Source organism: Elephantulus edwardii, unplaced genomic scaffold (genome assembly GCF_000299155.1).
Source record: "Elephantulus edwardii isolate Elephantulus edwardi_28Jun2011 unplaced genomic scaffold, EleEdw1.0 scaffold00063, whole genome shotgun sequence".
Taxonomy (NCBI): Eukaryota; Metazoa; Chordata; class Mammalia; order Macroscelidea; family Macroscelididae; genus Elephantulus; species Elephantulus edwardii.
The window spans coordinates 2852927-2871756 of NW_006399813.1; the positions used below are offsets into that span (position 1 = coordinate 2852927).

Sequence of the window (18830 nt, forward strand, 5' to 3'; positions counted from 1 at the left end):
GCACTGTGGCTTCAATGAATGGAGCGTCTTTCTCCAGTTATGGAATGAGTCAGCAAAAAGGGGGAGTTCCTGCTCCTTGGAGTTGGGGAGGAATATGGTAGGTCCATTCAGGTGAGAACTCACAAGAAAGCACCCCCGTCATTCCTTTCCCTTTTACAGGGCACAGCAGGCTGGCAGTGACTGGGGGGGGGGGCGGCGGTGAAGGTTAATATCAAATCTAAAGTCTCTCCCTCTTTTGTAAGGAAGACAACCCTTTGGAGTGAAGTTAATATCTGTCTGGTAGGGAATAAAGATGATGAAGAGATTAGAGACCTCTGTCTCTCAGCTACAGGGAAACAGTACTGCTCCAGCCCAATCTCCTCATGACCAAAACTAGTCATTGGAAAGAAAAAAGGGATGAATCTCCCACCTCATGCCGTGTCTTCTAGTTAGGGCTTCCCTTTGGCTCCAGGTTAATTTGGTGTATGGCCCCAAAGAAGGTGGAGAATTCTTAGTAACAAATTTGACAGGAACGGGGATAGGGAAGAAGTACAAAAGAAACAAGTGGAAGGTGACAGGGAATGCTTCCCAGGAGCTGCCTAGCAGGCAGCCATGTTGGCATCTATGGTCTAGAGGCCCCTTCCCAGGGCCAACTAAACCTAAGGGCCCCAAAAGATGTTATCCCAGGAGAGAAAAATTAAGGGCAAGACTAGGGGGGAGCACCCCCAGCGTATTCATAGGGACCAGGTGGCCCCCAGAAGGGCCAAGAGAATGGGAGGGGCCATGGGGTTACAGGACAGGATTCAGGGCAAATCCTAACAAAGTTGGGGAGCATGAGAGGTAAAACTCCCCCTATAAAAGCACGGGTCCCTGAATACAGGTCCTTGGCAGAACCCCAATACGAAGGCCCTTCCTTATACACATAGGGTTCACGGCGCTCTCCTTTGGAGGCAAAATCTGAAAAGCCCAGGCGCAGGGCTCAGCCCCACCCTCCCCTGCCTGCCTTCAAAGAGGGAGGCCTCTCAGTGAGGACCCGCTGGGGCCCTCCCCAAATAATTCCTATAGATAGAAAAAACGAAACAAACAAAGCTAGGGAAACGTCCAATAAGAACCTTAATCATACAAAAGTCCTAACAGTCTTTCTCTGTCGCCTTCTGAGGCACATCTGCACATCCCTTCTCGCGAGGCTTCCTGTCCAGTTAGGACAACATTACCATTTCATTTTTTAAAATAAAAATAAAGATATCCACCCACCCTCCCTCAAAATGCTACTACTTCATACAACCCGCCCCTGACACACACCCAACCAGGCATTGCTCCCTTGACACAAGGTAAACTTAAAACTTTGCTGCAACTTCACAGCCTCCAAGGGGCTGAGCATCACTACGCGCCTCCGCTCAGGCTGTGAGGGGACCGGCCAGGTGAGGGCACCTTCCTCTCCCCATCTCCGTGGTGGAGGGCGGATGCACCTGGACAGAGAGGAGGCCCACCAAGGGCCTAGCCCCTTCTCGAGGAAAGGAAGCGTCACACAGGGGAGACTCCCCTGCCCCAGCTCCTGCCACCACCCAGGAGTCCCTGGCCGTGGTTCTGCTGGTTTCACAAGGTCCCATGAGTCCGAGATCCTAGCGCGAACCAGCCCGTCTTCTCCTGGGCCAGGTCCAGCTCCCGCAGGCGGATGTGCACCTCCCCAAGGAGGACATTCTCCCAAAATCCTTGCTCACTCAGCACGCTCAGCTGCAGCTCCCGCTGCTGCAGATCCCCCTTGGGAATGCCATCGTACACCAACTGTGAGGAGAAAAGGAAGTGGTGAGGGAAGAACTCAAGTAAGAGAGAGCTGTTTACATCTGGTGGTTTAATCTGGCTGTAGCTAAGGGTACACGCCTCTAAACAAAGCCAAGAGCAACGAGGTATAATACAGAACTCAGCCTTGTTCTCTGCTAAGAGTTCAAGCAGCTGAGGGCTTTTATTGAGGCTCTAGGGTTTACAGAGCCCTAGTGGCCTAGTGGTAAAAAGATGAACTGCAATCCAGAAGGCACGTGGTTCAAATCCACCAGTTGCTCTGCGGAAGAAAGATAGGTAGTCTCCTCCCAAACAATTAACTACCTCTGAAAACCCTTCGGAGAGTCAGCTATGAGTCTGACCCATATAACAACAGCTGAAGGTCAGCTTGGAACTAGCAGGAAGCCCACCTCACCCCACCCCCACTCACAGGACAGGACTCAGGCCATGCCCCAGCTGTGGAATCTACCCGAGGGCCCTCAAACTTTTTCTGCCAAGGGCCAGATAGTTAAGTACTTAAGCTTTGAAGGTCACATGGTTTCTGTTACAACTACTCAGTTCTGGTTACAACATGAAAGCACTCCCAGGCATACATCACTAGTATAGATGTCTTCCAGTAAAACTTGTCACAAAACCAGGCATAGTACGCTGACTCTTGCCTCCCTCCCCTCAGTGACCTCCACACACACCATTTCATTGTAGGTGGGGTTGCAAGTTTTGCGGGCCACTTTGGTTTTCCTCTTGGTGGTTTTCTGAGGGTCTGGCAGAAGATAAATCTTCACATAGGGATCAGGGTCATTCCCATCCTGGAGAAGTTGCTACAAAGGAATAAAAATAAAAGGTAAAGACACCATTACCGCTCCCATGATCACACCTGGGTATGAACTTATCTTCCAGACCTGATTTCTGTAATACATATTTGAACTTGCTGGCCTGTGTCCCATCTCATCCACTCTGATGAAGAAATCTAGCACAAGAAAAGACCAAAAAGGACATCAGAAGAGAATTTGAAAATTACACTACAACTTAGAGAAGCTAAAACAAAAGTAAGAAATACTAAGTAAAAGAGAACAAAAAGATCGAACAAAATTATTTCAAAAGGCAGCTCAAGAAGACAAAGCATAGGATTATAATGGAATATGTAGAGCTGGAGTTAGAAAATCAAAAGGGAAGGACATGTTCAGAATTTCTCAAGTTGAAAGAACTGAAAAACAAATTCAAGGCTCAAACTGTAATACTGAAAGATTTTGTGGGCAAAATCTTGAATGATGCAGGGACCATTGAAAGAGGATGGAAGGGATACCCAAAAGTCATTGTACCAGAAAGAACTGGTAAACCATTTCAGGAGGAAGCATATAATAAAAAAACCAATGGTAACCAAAGAAGACGCTCAAGCTGCACTGAAGGTACTGGCAAAAGAATTAAGATCCCAGAAATTGATTGGGTATCAACTGACATGTTTCAATAAGCAGATGCAGCCCTAGTGCTCAGCAATCTGCACCAGGAAATTTGGAAGACAACTACATGGCAACTGATTGGAAGAGATTCATATTTGTTCCCATTCCCAGGGAAGGTGATCCAACAGAATGTGGAAATTATCTAACAATAGTATTCATATCACATGCAAGTAAGATCTTGCTAAAGATCATTAGAAAATGTCTAGAACAGGACATCAACAGAACTGTTAGAAGTTCAAACTGGATTTAGAAGAGGCATAGCACCAGGGAGATAGTGTCAGAAGGCTCTTGGCTCAAAGTAGAGAATGTCAGAATATCTATTTGTGGTTTATTTTATTATGCAAAAGCATTTGACTGTGTGGATTATAATAAATTATGGCTAATATTGAAAAGAATGGGAATCCCAGGATACTTAAAGCAAGGTTTAAAAACAGGATAGGTGTGCATCAGGATTGTATCCTTTCTCCATACATAGTCAATCTGTATGCTGAACAAATCACTTGGGAAGCTGGACTCTGTGAAGAAGAATGTGCCATGAGGGTTGGAGGAAGATCTATCAACAACCTGAATTATGCAGATGACACAAACTTGCTTGCTGACAGTGAAGAGGATTTGAAGTACTAGTTGCAGAAGATCAAAGGCTGCAGCCTTCAATATGGATACATCTCAACATTAAGAAAACAAAATTCCTCACCACTGGACCAACAGGCAAGAACAGTATGATAGATGGAGAAAAGACTGATATTATCAATTATTTCATTTTACTTGGATACATAATCTACACCCATATTAACATCAGTCAAGAAATCAAAAGATGTGTTGCATTGGAAAAAGTCTGCTGTCAAGGACCTCTCTAGAGTGCTAAGGAGCAAGGATGTTAGTTTAAAGCCTAAGTGTGCCTGGTCCACGCCATGGCCTTTTCAATTCCTATGCATCTGAAATCTGAACAGTGAATAAGGATGATAGACGAAAAACCAAGACTTTTGAGTTGTGGTGTTGGGAAGAGTACTGAATATCGCATGGACTGCCAAAAGAATAAACAGGGCCATTTTGGATGAAGGGACGTCATGCTTGGGACAGTAGAAGGACAGCGCAGGGGAGGAAGACCCTGGATGAGATGGATTGACTCAGTGACTGGGGTAATGGGGGAAGGCGTGTTGGAGATGATGCGGTTGGCTCACCATAGAGCAGGGTTCAGAGCAGTTTTACATAGGGTAGTGATGAGTCACAAGTGACTCAAAAGCGCATAACAACTACATCCCACATGGAAGATGAAAATCCTACCACTGCCTCCTCTTAACCCCTAAGAGCTGAAGACATGAGCCAGAGACTGAATTGCTCGTACAAGGCAGCTAAACAATAAGTGATTTACCTTGCATGATCATTTTGTTTTTTAATTGCTTGATCCTTTAAAATTTAAACCAGATTATGTCAGACCTCTGCTCAAAAGCTCTCAATGTCTCTCATCTCATTCACAGGAAAAGCCAGAACCTTGCTTGGGGTCCCGCCAGCTCTAACCTGCTGTGCCCTCTGCAGAATCTCCCACTGCTCTCCCTTCTGCCCCATCAGCTGCAGCCACTCGACTCAGGGCAGGCTCCGGGTTCAGGACTTTGGATTTATTCATTTGTTTTTCTTGCTCCCATTTTCTCTCAAGACAATGCTGCGTGGCTCTCTCCTTCAACTCCTTCCTACCTCTGCTAAAGTATCTCCCCATTAATGAAGACTTCCCTGATGATTCCACACAAAACTGCCACTCTTTCACTCCTCCTCTGCCCCACACAGCTCGAATCACCAGCCGTCATGCCATCTCTTACTCGCTTAACTGCCTCTTTCACTTGGTAACGGTAATGAACCACGAACCAGAAAGCCGTGCTCCACCAGTGAGCTATATCTCCAGACCCATTAACTGCCTCTTTCAACTACAATGTAGGCTCCCTGAGGGCAAGGATTTTGTTTTGCTTACAGCTGTTTCCACAGCTTATATATCAGTGTCACTCGCAGCGAGCCTTCACTGGGTTTCCAACACTGTAAATCTTTACAATAGGGATGCCCATCTTCCTCCTGCAGAAGACCTGGCAGAATCAAACTATCCCCAATGTCACAGACCTGGCACCAGGTACTGTGTTAAATGATTTCCCTGCATTATCTCATTTAATCTCCCTAACAACTCTTTAAGGGAGTATACTAAAGCTATCCTCATTTTCCTTTTTATTTTTTTATTATTTTTGTGTGTGCATACCATCAAATTGGATCTTACTGGTACAGGAGGGGCCACTGGCCCTCCTTCTCCAGCAGAACATCTGGTGGATTAGAACTGCGTGCCTCTGGGATTGCAGTGCAGCTGTTTGCCACTAGGCCACCAGAGTTCCCTATGTTATCTTCATTTTAATCAGGTTATCACCAGTATAATCAGTTTACTTGCCAAAGATCAGAGCTGTTGCATCACACCACAGGCCTTCATGGTAAGAAGCCCACAGTGGTGACTCTCATGACATGGAGGCAGAGAAGTTCAGAGCAGTCAGAAAAGCGCCAGAAAAAAAGTCAAGGGAAGGTCTCTGGGTACTTACCAAGCCCCGAATGTGCATCACCATGATGAAGAGTTTATTGTTTTTGTAGGAGATGGACAGCTTCACCTCCCCACCCACCTTCTCAATGGGCCGGGCCCAGGAGCCATCTACAGGGACAAAAGAAGGGGAGAAAGCTTGCATAAGGCCCCTTTCTGGTAGCAGGCAGATGTTTCTATTACCCTTCTGACCCTTTGTCCCCACATCCCTTGTCCAGTTCATCCAGGAATGGGGGCTTCCTGATACACTATTGAACAGAGTCCGAGAACATAAAATGGCATTAGGTTGGGATAGGTCTATCTATTTTGAGTCTAGGTCTAATTATCTAAGTCTAATTTGAGCGTATAATCAGTAACTGGGGTATCCAACTCCTAGGGAGCCTGAGCCTGAATGAGAAATCAGGTTTCCTAGTCAGTACGGAGAGGAATTAGACAAGTCAAAGAAAGAGAATTGGGGGGAAAGTGGGGGAGAAGAGGGGAGAAGCTACTCATGGGAATGGCTCTCTGGGTGTGGCAGGAACGTCACAGAGAAGGAACTGTACCCGAAGACTTGGGAGCTGGGCTGGTGCCTGCAGACTTCTCATCCCGCGGCAGTGGGTGGAGGAAGGTGTACACCAAATCACACTAGAACCAAGGAGAAAGCAGAGTCATTCTTCAACAGGCAACAGTACAATTTAAAAAAGGGAAGAGGTGGGAGGAGAATAAGTTCTTCTAGATTTAAAAAGAAGAAATGTTAACAACCAAGTATACAACTGTTTGCATTCTAGCTTAAAGAAAAAAAAATACAAAGACATTTCAAGGATAATTGGAAAAATTTGCATATATAATATGGATAGGGTGACATGGTGGCCCTCTATGTAGTGAGGCTGACACAGTGACTGGGGTAGGTCAGAGACAGTGAGATTGGCTAAGGACAGAGCAGATTTCTGAGTTACTATGCCCATGTTGTTGTTGATTGGCATCAAGTTGAGCATGACTCATAGCGACCCTATGAACAAAAGGCCTGAAGCCTTTCTATAACTATCAACATTTATCTATGTTCATAGAGTTTCCAGAGGCATGTTGTTTAGGAAGTGGATGCCACTCCTGCTTTCTGCTGTATGAGTATTCTCCCTAAAACCCAGCACTTTCAGTTTCAGTCTCCTGGAGCCATTCATAGGGTCACTCATTATATTGTTCTTTCTACTTTTCTGTAGGTTTGCAAGTTCATACAAAAATGAAGCTCTTACACACACACACACACACACACACACACACACAAACACACACACACTTAAACACAGAGGAAAATTTTCACCAATTTTAGACACAAATCATGAGTCCTTCTTTTGACAGTGTCTCCTAAGTAATCTGTAAAGCAAAACAAAGCACCTAAATACATAAAAATATTCACTCTAGCATGAACAGGGAGCTCTGATAGCCAAGTGGGTAAGGCATTGTGCTGTCAACCCAAAGGCAGGTGGTTCGCATCCACCAGCTGTTCCACAGAGAAATATGGGCCATCTCCTTTGTGCAATTTACAGCTGGTGGGTCAGCTCTGAGTCTGTTCCCATTCAAGGACAGGGAGACTGAGAGAATTTAGTACAGTTATCTCAGTTATGACAGTGTATACTAAAGACGCTGAGTAGGACAAAACAATATCCCATTCTATTTCTGCTATGACTGTGGTTTTGGGGATTGCAGTGTCACTAGATCATCAGAGTTCCCTGACTGTAGTTTTTGATAGGTGCTATCAAACGGATTTTTGACTCAGAGTGATCCCTCTTAGACTGAGGAAAGAGGGCCAAAGAGAAGAATGAAGAATTCAGAACTCAAATGCTGATGGCCTTGCTTGTTGCAGATAAGAAGACAGGCCTTGCCTGTCCTAAGCTAGCAGGTGGCTCGTAAATCAGAATGGAATGTCCCTCCCTAAAGACTCTGTTTATAAAAATCCTTCCCAGTAAGTTCACAGTGTGACTTCCCATTCTGCCTCTCCAGGATGAGGAACTCACCCGGGAGCTCCCATTTCCCCCCTTTAATAAAGCTGCATTAGGCTTTCTCTCGTTCTCTCTTCTTCTTTAAGTCCACTAACCTAACCTAACAATCCCATGTGGTGGCAATGAGTCAAATTAACATTAACCGTGGTACAGGGGGGAAAAAAAGAGAAGACCTAATTTAAAACATCTCTAAAGAAGCAAATCCTTAAGAAACTTAGGGAATTGAAAGTTAATATACCAGTAATTTAGTTCAAGGGAACTCTGGTAGCCTAGTGGTAAGAAGCTGTGCTGTAATCTCGAAAGCACATGGCTTGACTCCACCAGCTGCTCCCCGAGAGAAGGATGGGCAATCTCCTCTCATGTGATTAAACTGCCTCTGAAAACGTGCTGGAGGACCAGCCACAGATCGGTTCAGACTCAGCAGCAAACAACAACAACAATTTAAAGTTATGACTGTAGATACTAAGTAAAACAAAATAATAACTCATTTTATTTCACCTATGACTACAGTTGTGCTGTTTGAGTTGAAACTGACTCACAGCTGACCCTCTAGTGGGTTTTCAGAGGCTGTCAATTACACAGCTGATTGTCCATCTTTCTCCCCTGGGGCAGCTGTGAATTTCAACCATTTGCCTTTGGGTTGACAATCCAACTCCTTACCAATCGGCTACCAGAGCTCCCTGTGGTTGTTATGAGATGCTATCCCATGCATTTTTTAATTCATAGTGACCCTCAGACCAGGGTATAATCATCTTACAGTGTTTTCTAGGCTATAACGTTTGCAAGAAAAAATCACCAGGTCTTTCCTGGGCCCAGGAAGCCAGTGGATAGAGAGTTAACAGCCAACCTCTTCACCACTGCATGACCAAGCCTCTTGTGACTACTGTAACACTGTGACAGTCATCTTTATATGTTGACAAAGAAGTTGTTATTAGGTGCTGTCAAGTCTATTATAACTCATAGAAAGGGAACATGGACAATTTAAGTAGGTTGATGGGGTTCCTAATGACTATCTTGTTTTTAAGGGAGCTCTGGTGGTCTAGAGAGAAGCAGCTGCACTGCAATTCTGAAGGCAAGTTGTTCAAGGTCACCAGTAGCTCCTCAGAAGGATGGGCAATCTCTTCCCATTCGATTAACTGCCTCTGAAAACCTGCTGGAGGGTCAGCTATGGGTTGGTTCCAACTTGATGATACACAACATATTGTTTTTTATAACTTGCTAAAAACAAAAAAAAACCTAAGTGGATATACATTCACATTCAATCCATTCAAAACTCTTTTTCAATAATTTTTTCACTAAATTCTGACCATTGTAACCACGCTGGGATGGCATCTAATGAATAAATCTCTCTCCTTCGACTGGCTGCATGAAAGGTTCTGTTCAAGTGTGTTTGTATGTACAACGGACGGGATTATGTCTCCCAAAATTATGCTTTGGAAATCTTAAACTTTATGTTCATCGTTCTAATTCCAGCTGGGAATGGGATGTCTTTGTTATAACAGATGGTGTGTAGGCTGTATTTGAGTCCATTTCTTTTGAAACATAAAAGAGATTAATCAAGCAAGTAAGCAGAGATGGGGGTGACGGCAGGTGCCAAGTCACAGGAAGATCACCCAGGAGCAGAAGCTCAAAGACACAGAGGCAGTAGTCTACCTGTAGGGCCAGGGCCCTGAATTCAGACTTCTACACTGTGAGAAAATCAATTTCTGTGTGTGACAGTCCTTCAGTTGTGCTGTGTCTGGTATCACCGCAGCAGATAGCTAAGTCACTGTATTTGGCAACTCTGAGGCTGGAACTCCCGGTCTACCCTTCTCTTCCTCATCTTTCTCAGAATCCAGAATATTGGTCACTTCATCAACAAGTAGAGACAGAAGCACTATTTCTCTCTCAGCCTCCCAGCAGGCCAAAGCCTTCTGCTTCCACACACCCCAGCCCAGTGAGGAATAGATATAGCGGGAGGAGTTGACCCACCTCGGCCACCTCCGGGGCTGCGTGGATCAGGTGCCAGATGTAGCCATTCAGCTCCTCCCTTCGCCGCTCAGCCACAGCCTCTCCCCAGGAGCGGCCAATCACGAAGCGACTGGGGAAGCTGGAATGGGGGGGCGGGCAGTGGTGAAGCCGGAAGGGGGGAGATGGGGGGGAAAGGAGGTCAGAAGGCAACTGACTTATCAAATTTCATTTGTATTTTTAGTCACCAAACCCAAATTTCCCAAAGGTCTCCCTTCTCCGAGACTGTCACCTTGGCCCCTTGTTGAGCCCCCTCCACTGTCCCCACCAGCTCTGTGCCAACAACACATGTGCTCAGCATCTCATGCCAGACAAGAAAACCAAAATGTGTGCCCCCCAAACCGATGGGGCTTCAGAGCATCCTAATTTTCCAATTAGATTGACTTTAGCAATGGGAAAACTAGTTTGAAAAAAAACCCCTTTTACTCTTTTAAGAAATAGAAGCATCAATTCAGTCAATCCCCCTTGTCTTTCTGATGAATTTGCTTTCCTTCTGACGGGTGGGCGCAACCTCATTTTCAAGGCTGGAGGCCTCTCAGGAGCCCTGATGGTGCAGTGGTAGGTGTTTGTGCTAACCAAAGGGTCACTGAACCGAACCCATCGGCTCCTCTGAGGAAGAAAGATAGGGCAATCTGCTTCCATAAAAGATTTACAGCCTTAGAAACTTTCTGAGTATTTCCACTCTGTCCTTCAGGGTCTTTAGCAATCTGGAATCAGCAGTGGGTTTGTGACTAAAAGTGTCAGCGGATCTGGGCCAGCAGGGGGAGCATTTCTCAGCAAACTCAGGCCAAGTTAAAGCTAGAGCTTTTAAGGAATGGTTTCCATGCCCACAGTCCTTCCACCCACCACTCCATCTCCCTCCCGGCACTCCTCGGTGCAGAGCCTAACGGGGAGCTACCTGGGCAGCAGAGAAGAAGGGAAGAGCAGCCGCAGCTTGTTGTGCAGTTCCTGGAACTCCTCAAATGTCCTCTGGATGTAGGTGGCCTCCTGAACGTTCTCACGCATCACCTTGACCACGTATATCTGCAAAGACCCTACTGTTAGAGTGGAACAGCCCAGCCCTCAGCACCCAGTGAAGGGAGCAGGGAACAGTGAGGGAGGGAGGGACAGTCCTTTTCCAGAAGAAAGAGAACAAGAGTGCCCTTGTGGAGGTAAGGACGGTGGCTCCTCTAGGCAAAAGTCTGAGAGCAAAGTTCTCCTTAGACAGGACTCTTGACTCTGAAGAAATCACTGTCCAATCCTGGCCCCTGATTCTAGACAGGTCACCCAAGGAGGTGACAGAGAAGCAATCCGGGAACACTCCCTGTAGGATGCTCTGATATGTTCGTGTTTATTGCACAGGGTATTAACGAACCTCCAGAATTCCAACCATGTAGGGTCAGTGGGCATTGATTCTTCTGTCATTTTTAGGCATTGTCCAGCTCTCTGATGCACAACAAATACTTATAAAGACCATGGCCTGGACAACGACTAAGAATGATAGAAGAATTGATGCCTTTGAGTTGTGGTGCAGGAGAAGAGTATTGAATATACCATGGACTGCTAAGAGAACAAACAGGTCCATCCTGGAGAGCTAAAATCAAGTTTGTCCCTGGAGGCAAGGATTCTGAAGCTCCATTCTGAGATACTTTGGGCATGTTGCAAGGAGGGACAGTCTGTAGAGAGGGACATCAGGCATCAAAGGGTGGAGGGACAGAGTGTTGGGGGTAGCTGTGGCAGAGACAATGAAATTGGCTCAGGATAGAGCAGGGTTCAGGGCTGTTGTACACAGGTCGCTATGCATCAGAGTCGACTCGATGGCACATAACACAAACAACAACAGGGTCAGTGGGAGGGAGCTCTGGTAGCCTAGAAGTAAGAAACTGCATTGCAATCCTGAAAGCACACAGTTTGAATCCACCAGCTGCTCTGCAGGGGAAGAATGGGCAATCTCCTGTGTGTGACTAACTGCCTCTGAAAACCCACCTGAGACAGTCAGCTATGGGTCAGTTCCAGCTTGATGGGGCACAACAACAGGGTCAGTGGGAGCAAGAGGAAGTAGAAAGGGAGAAGACACTTACATAGCCCTTGCTGGGGTGAAAGACCTTCTCATGGCGACAGAGGAAAACATCACTGATGCGGCCAGAGCTCTTGAGGGTATATGTCCGGGGAGCAAAGGAAAGGGTCAGTCTATCATCTGAGCCTGTGAACTTCATCTGCGCCAGGTTATGGATAAAGAAATTGAGCTTTGTAGCTACACTGCCCAGGCTGGACTCAATCAACCTGTGGGTACACAGAGAGGGGAAGCGAGGCTATCACTATGGATCCAGGCCCCCAGTGGCTCGATGGACCTGTCATAAATCTAATCCTTTTCATTATGAAGACTCCTCATAGAGGGCATGACTGACCCACAATTATCTACCTGTGATTGACTGAAGTCTTATCTTCCCCTTGTCCGTGGCCTGCCTGAATCAGATAGTCAACAGGAGGCAGGAAGAAATTAGGGAACCCAAAGTAGTGATCTTGTGCAAATGTGCTAACCTCGTTCTCAAACCCATTTCCAGAGTTGTTTAGTTCAAAGGAATCTCACAAGGACGACACTTTGATTCAAAAGAAGTTCTCTGGGAACTTCAACTTGACTGCACACACCAGCTGCATACTCAGCTATGCAAGCCGAAACCAAAAGGAGTTTCCATGTTAGACTCAAAAAAAGAAAGTTTAGTTCGCTAAGTTCCCAAACCAGTGCAGGTCATTGGAAGTATTTAATAAGTGGTAGGTAGCACCTTAACAAATTAAGCTGCATAGGAAGGGTCTCCTGGTATATTTGGTAAGTATAGAAGCTCTTCAAGCGTTAAACTAGAGTTGACATTTTCTTTCATTTCTTTTCTATGTAAAAAAAAATCCACTCTTATAATATCTGTAACAAATGGTTCATTTGTCTTGTTACTCTTTAGAGCTTTCAGATGAAGCATTGTACCTTTTTGAGGTACAAAAAAAAGAAATTAAAATGCTGCAGATCTGGATATGTACATATTTAGTAGATACTTGAAAGATATAAGTATTATTTATAACAAAAGCATTGCGCTTAATCTTATTAAGTTAATGTTCTTAGCAACTTATATACATTTTTGGAGGTATAAGCTAAAAAATAATGAAAGCATTGCATCATGTGGCTGTTGTATAAATTATGTACTTTGATGCCTGAATCAGAATTTTTATATAATTCATGATTATTGATTTATTATAATTAAAAGCTTACTTACTTCAATTGTCATAATTTTTCATTGCAGATAAAGCAGTATTACAATAATGCATAAAAAAAAAGGTAACACTCCAAAAACAGTGCAGGACAAAGTGGAGGTGTCACCTATAATAGATGACATTCTAGGCATCAGTACAAAGATGAATCCCTGTACTCATATTGAAAGTTTGTTGCTGAAGAATATGGAACATGGAAAAACTGAACCAGGGTATTTTGTGTTTTGACAAGGGTGGTAAGCTTGATTCCAGAGGGCAAAATACTATGACCAAATCCATATTATACCTGGTCCTTGTCATATAGATCTTTGGCTGGGATCTGGTAAAAATGCAAATAAAAGTCCGTTTGTTGTCCCTCTGTATACAAAAGTTAGCACTAAAATGGACCTTGGAAACTGAGGCAGGGAAAGGAAAGGGATTCTCCTACGCCTGACGGAAAGGGGATACAACAGATTCACGTTATTGACTCTAAGCCATCACCTTAGCCTCTCCCAGTCCCTGGTCCTGTTCCTCCCAACGAGACAGCCTGGATTTGGCACAGAGTGGATGGTGCTCTGTGCAGTGTTACCTAGTGAAGTAGGTGGTGGCATTGGCCTCTGTGTCCTGAGGCCTCAGGGCATCGTACACATACTTGAGGTCCTCCAGGTCTGAGAGCTCAGGGATCCCACAGGACAGCATCTGGGGGGAGTGGAAGGAAGGAGACATAGCTTCTGTAACAAGGACTTCTTGCTGCTTTGCCATCATAAGGGGCCTCTGGTGGCTTAGTGGGTAAGGAGTTGTACTGCCAACCCAAAGGCAGGCGGTTCATATTCACCAGCTGCTCTGCAGAAGGAGATGGGATATTTCCTCTAGGGTGATTTACAGCCTCTGAAAACTCACTGGAGGGCCAGTTTGGAGTTTCTACTGACTTGACAGCAATGAGTGTGAGGTTTGGAATTTGTTTTGGTTTTTTATTGTGTGCGTGTGTGTTTTTTTTTTCCAGTCTCCATCATAAGGCAAGATTCTCTATAGCTAGGTTCCCTGACTCTTCTGGAAGGGTGGTAGATGTTTTTGATTTGTACTGTCAAAGCAGATCTGACTGGCACAGGAGGAGATTGCCCCTCTTTCTACAGCAGAGCGTCTGGTGGATTCAAACCGTGCTTCTTCATTATTATAGTACAGCTTCTTGCCACTAGGCCACCAGAGCTCCCGAAAGGGTGGTAGATGGATGCTGTGCAAAGTTCTGGAGGCCCCACGGGTTAAGGGGCTGCAGCTGGTAGTCTGACATGTCCAGGTACCCTAGGGATGTGCTCATCTGGGGTTAGAGAAGTGGGCCTCCAGAAATCCTTTGAAGCAAGCCAGAGGAGACTTAAGGATGCTGTTGGGAGATAAGAAGAAGGGGTTCAACCGAGGATGGGGCTCCTCACCAGGCCCAGAAGGTTGAGGAAGAGGTGGGTGTGCTTGCGAATGAGGTTGTAGGCTTGGCAGCAAAGGTCAACAAAGTCGTGGAAACGGCTGGATGGCTTGTCACCCCCATTGATGACGTACGCCATGTCTGACGTGAAGACAAAGGGGGCTCGGTCCCTGGGCCGGGGGAGACATACAGACAGAAGGTTAACAGGAGGAGGCGGTTCCCTGTGGACTGCATCAGAGGGTGGCTTCCTTTACCCCTTCTACAGACCTGCGTAGACGGGGCCCTCCCTAGCCCTTCTCTTTTCCCTTCCCTTAATCTTAGAAGACTTAAAAGACTTGCTACCTATTTGAGCTAAACAATTAATAGGGATGACAGAGGAAGAATTGATGCCTTTGAGCTGTGGTGTTGCAGAAGAGTACTGAACATCCCATGGACGGTCAAGAGGACAAATACATCTTAGAGAAAGTGCAGCCAGAGTGCCCCGAGGAGGCAAAGATGACAAAGCTTCATCTCACATGGTTCAGGCATGTTGCTAGGAGAGGCTATATCTTGGAGAGGGACATCATACTAGAAAAGGCAGAGGGTCGGCAAAGGAGAGGAAGACCCTCAACCAGGTGGATTGTCACAGTGACTGGTGCGATGGGTTCTAGTGTGTACAGAAGTGTGAGGCTGGCACAGGATAGGACAGGGTTCAGATCTGTTGCTCATAGGGTCGCTATGGGTTGTACTTGATGTGACAGCACCTAATAACAACAATCTTAAAAGATTATCAGTAACACATTCTTCACTGGTTCCCTGTCTGTGCATGACCAATATTTTGTCCCAAATATCTAACTGTATTCCCTTTGGCTGTAGTTTGGGTTCATTCTTCTTTGTTCAACCTCAGAAGGGAAGGAGATCAAGTAGTCTCCAGTTTCTTTTGCACAGCCCTGTAAGATTTGACCTCTTATCCAAAGCTGGTCAACCCAGGGTCCACGCTTACGTATCCCCACAGCCTAGGAGGTTTTCCAATTCTGAACCATCCCATCCTCCATGACCTGGTCCCTCTACCCACATGTTCTGAGTCGCAGAGACCACTTACCGCTTAATGTTGCCAAACATCTGGGCGTGTCCCAGGAAGCGGCCAAAATCTATGTGGAACATGTGGCCAGTGGTCTTCAGCATGATGTTATCATTGTGTCGGTCACAGATGCCCAAGACGTACGTGGCCACGCAGCAGCCAGCACAGGAGTAGATGAAGTTCTCCACAGCCTGGAGGGAGGAAGGCAGATGGAGGAGAGGATGCATCGCTGCCTGGGAATGACTCCAGGAGCCACACCAGCCAGCTCTAACCTCTCTCCTGTGAGCTCCAAAAGCACCTCACATAGTGTGTCACAGAGCGCCTGCTCAAACTTCATCACCCACTGATCCACACATTTGCATGCAGGAATGTCTTATGCAGCTATTTGCATGAAGGTATGTTCTATGCAGAATGAAGAGAAAGAAGGCATTTTTGTTTATCTACTTCTCTTTTGCCCCTTTTTTGTCTTAGGAAGGCTAGCTGATAAGACAGTGGATTAACCCAAGGGTATGGACATTTTCAAAAACAGAACTACTTTATGATCCAGCAATCTTCTTGCAAGGCATATACCCTACAGATTGAATACCAAGGCACAATCAGACAGATGTACACATATGTTCACTGCAGCAAAAAGCAAAAGGAGGGAAACAAGCTAAGTGAGTATCGGCGGGTGGAGTAGATAAACAAATGTGGTAAAAACATACAATGGAATGCTGTGAAGCCATAATGAATATTGAGGAATTCTCAAAATATAACATGGATGAACATTGTGCTGAGTTAAATACATCAACCACGAAAGGACCAATCCTGTGTAAACCCACTCTTATCAAAAGACAAGTTGTTGTTTGCCTTCTAGTTGAGCATGACTCATAAAAAGGCCTGAAGCCCCTCTGCAACCACCCACACTTATCAAAGTTCATAGAGTTTATGGAGGCATGTTGTTTAGGAAGTGGATGCCACTCCTGCTTCCAAAATAGACAAGTATACATGTGGAAACCAATGTTCACTGGTGGTTTTCAAGGATGGAGTGAGAGGGAGGAGAAATCATTCTTTAGATTGTAAATAGAGGAAGTTTGCTATTTGGGGGATGAAAAATATATGAGCAAATGAGGATGATGTATACACAGCTGGATTAAGGTAAATGACATCATTAAGAAGTATGCAAGACAGGGATGTTTTTGGTAAATGCTAAGACCTATATAACTCTGGACATAGCCCTTTGGTGGGGTAGCATAGTACGTTAGGTGTTGAATATGTTGGGCTATTTACCAAAAAGTCAGCAGCTCTAATCCACCAGCCACTCCAAGGTCAGCAGTTCTAGTCCACCAGCCACTCTGTGGGCTATCTTTATCTTCCCATAAAGATTCACAGCCTTTGACACCAAGGGTTGGGATTGACTCCACAGCAGTGGGTAGGTGAGTGCAACAATTTAATAGGAATGTGTGTTTGTCGTATCCGAGTCTGTATACACGATCAACCAGCATTTCCGGATCCTGCTCAGAATTCTCTTGCCTTTCTTCTCCTTGCCCCAAATAAAAAGCCCATTCTCAGAGTTCTTGCTAACAGCTAACTGCTAATCTAATTAAAGTCACTTCACTCCCAAGAAGAGCTGAGGCAGTTTAACACTTCTGAGGAATATTTTACACTTGAAAATCAGATAACTCTAGTTAGTAAAATGTGTTAGAGTTATTTTGAAGTTTCAAGTAGAGGGCGAGGGATCCACTAAAGTGGAAACTAGATCATTCTAGCTGGTCAACATCTGTCCAGGAAGTAAAAGCACAAGGAACCAGCACCACCATGTACTTTTTAGAACTCTCAAGAACTCATTAGCAGAGGGCCAACGGCTGTTGTTAGGTGTCATCAAGTGGACTACACCTCACAGCAATCCTATAAACAATGGATCTGAACCTTCCCCTCACTTGTGCCGTCCTCATCATGTAGAAATGCATAAAATTAAGAATGGGGAAAAGCTTTACAGATGTGGAACAAACAGCTACGCTGTCTTCTCTTCCCATTTCCACCCATTCTTCAAGGATGCTCTTAGTCTGGAAGCGCCACTAAAACCTGTTCAGGATCAAAGCAACATACATGACTTTGCTGACAGCCGGGAGGTGGCTGTACATGTCACACACGGGCTGGGAATCAAACCCGGGTCACCTGCACAGCTGGTGAGAATTCTGCCACTGATGCCCGTTTCCCGGGTTTATGCCTCCTGCTAAGGAGCCGCACTGCCAACCCAAATGCACACGCTTCTAATCCACCAGCTGCTCTAAGGAGAAAGATGAGTAACCTCTTCCTGTGGGTAGATTTACTAAATGATATGATGACACATAACAACAATAAGCGTCCTAAGCAACATGCCTCTGGAAACTCTATGAACTTTGATAAATGACAACAGTTACAGAAAAGCTTCAGGCCTTTTGTTCACAGGGTCTCTATGAGTCGTGCTCGACTCGACAGTAATCAACAACAACAGCAACAACAATAACACATCCCAAATAGATTATAAGCCCTATTGTGGGCTTCCTAAGCAGCTTTGGTGGTGCAGGGCATTGTGCCACTACATGGTGTGCTGCTAACAAAAAGGTCAACAGTTCTAATCCACCAGCCACTCTGTGAGAGAAAGATGGGCAGTCCCCTACCGTAAAAGATTTACAGCCTTGAAGCTCTGGTCACCTAGTGGTAAAAAGCTGTGCTGCAATCTCAAAGGCATGCAGTTCAAATCCACCAGCTGCTCTTTGGGACAAAGATGGACAATCTCCTCTCATGTGATCTACAAAATGCATACAACCCACCGGAATGTCAGCTATGGGTCAATCAGTTCCTACTCGCACACAACAGCAATGTCAAGTAAACAAACTTAAAAAAAAGATTTATAGCCTTGGGAATTGGATGGAGAATCACGAGTCACAATGAAAGAGAAAGTCTATAAAGATATCACAGACTTCACAAAAGAGAAATGCATACAGGAATGAAAAAAAAAAACAAACAACAAAACAAAACCCATCCATCTCATTCAGGCAGTACAAGTCCTCAAGTCTCAGTCCTGACCTTCTCCTCAAGCATATGATGTCCCAGCTCCTCTTTCTTCTTTAAATGCACCCTACTTTGGTGCACCCAATAGCTGCGTGCCTGTGGGAAAATGACTAAATTCTTACCACCTGACTAAGTTCTGTGGTGTTAGCTTCCTACAGACAGGAAGTATCGTATAAAGGGCATGCCCTTGATTTAAGGACCTTCACGTGAGTTATGCAGATGATGCAACCCTGCTTGCTGAAACTGAGGAGGACCTGAAGCACTGGCTGCAGAAGGTCAAGGACTGCAGCCTCCAATATGGATTGAGGCTCAATGTCAAGAAGACAAAGATTCTCACCACTGG

General features: G+C 45.4%; 1 protein-coding gene across 1 annotated transcript in view; it reads right to left on the bottom strand.

Annotated features, from left to right (window-relative positions):
• Positions 1 to 1220: 1220 nt before the first annotated feature.
• Positions 1221 to 18830, bottom strand: part of PIK3C2B (phosphatidylinositol-4-phosphate 3-kinase, catalytic subunit type 2 beta) — a 59469-nt gene continuing 41859 nt past the window's right edge. The window contains exons 23-32 of the mRNA XM_006887899.1: positions 15473 to 15642; positions 14405 to 14561; positions 13567 to 13676; positions 11822 to 12023; positions 10660 to 10784; positions 9726 to 9843; positions 6321 to 6402; positions 5783 to 5889; positions 2448 to 2576; positions 1221 to 1764 (exon numbers count right to left, since the gene is read on the bottom strand). Coding sequence (XP_006887961.1) covers positions 1576 to 1764; positions 2448 to 2576; positions 5783 to 5889; positions 6321 to 6402; positions 9726 to 9843; positions 10660 to 10784; positions 11822 to 12023; positions 13567 to 13676; positions 14405 to 14561; positions 15473 to 15642 — 1389 coding nt within the window. The 3' untranslated portion in view covers positions 1221 to 1575. The remainder of the gene's footprint in view (positions 1765 to 2447; positions 2577 to 5782; positions 5890 to 6320; positions 6403 to 9725; positions 9844 to 10659; positions 10785 to 11821; positions 12024 to 13566; positions 13677 to 14404; positions 14562 to 15472; positions 15643 to 18830) is intronic.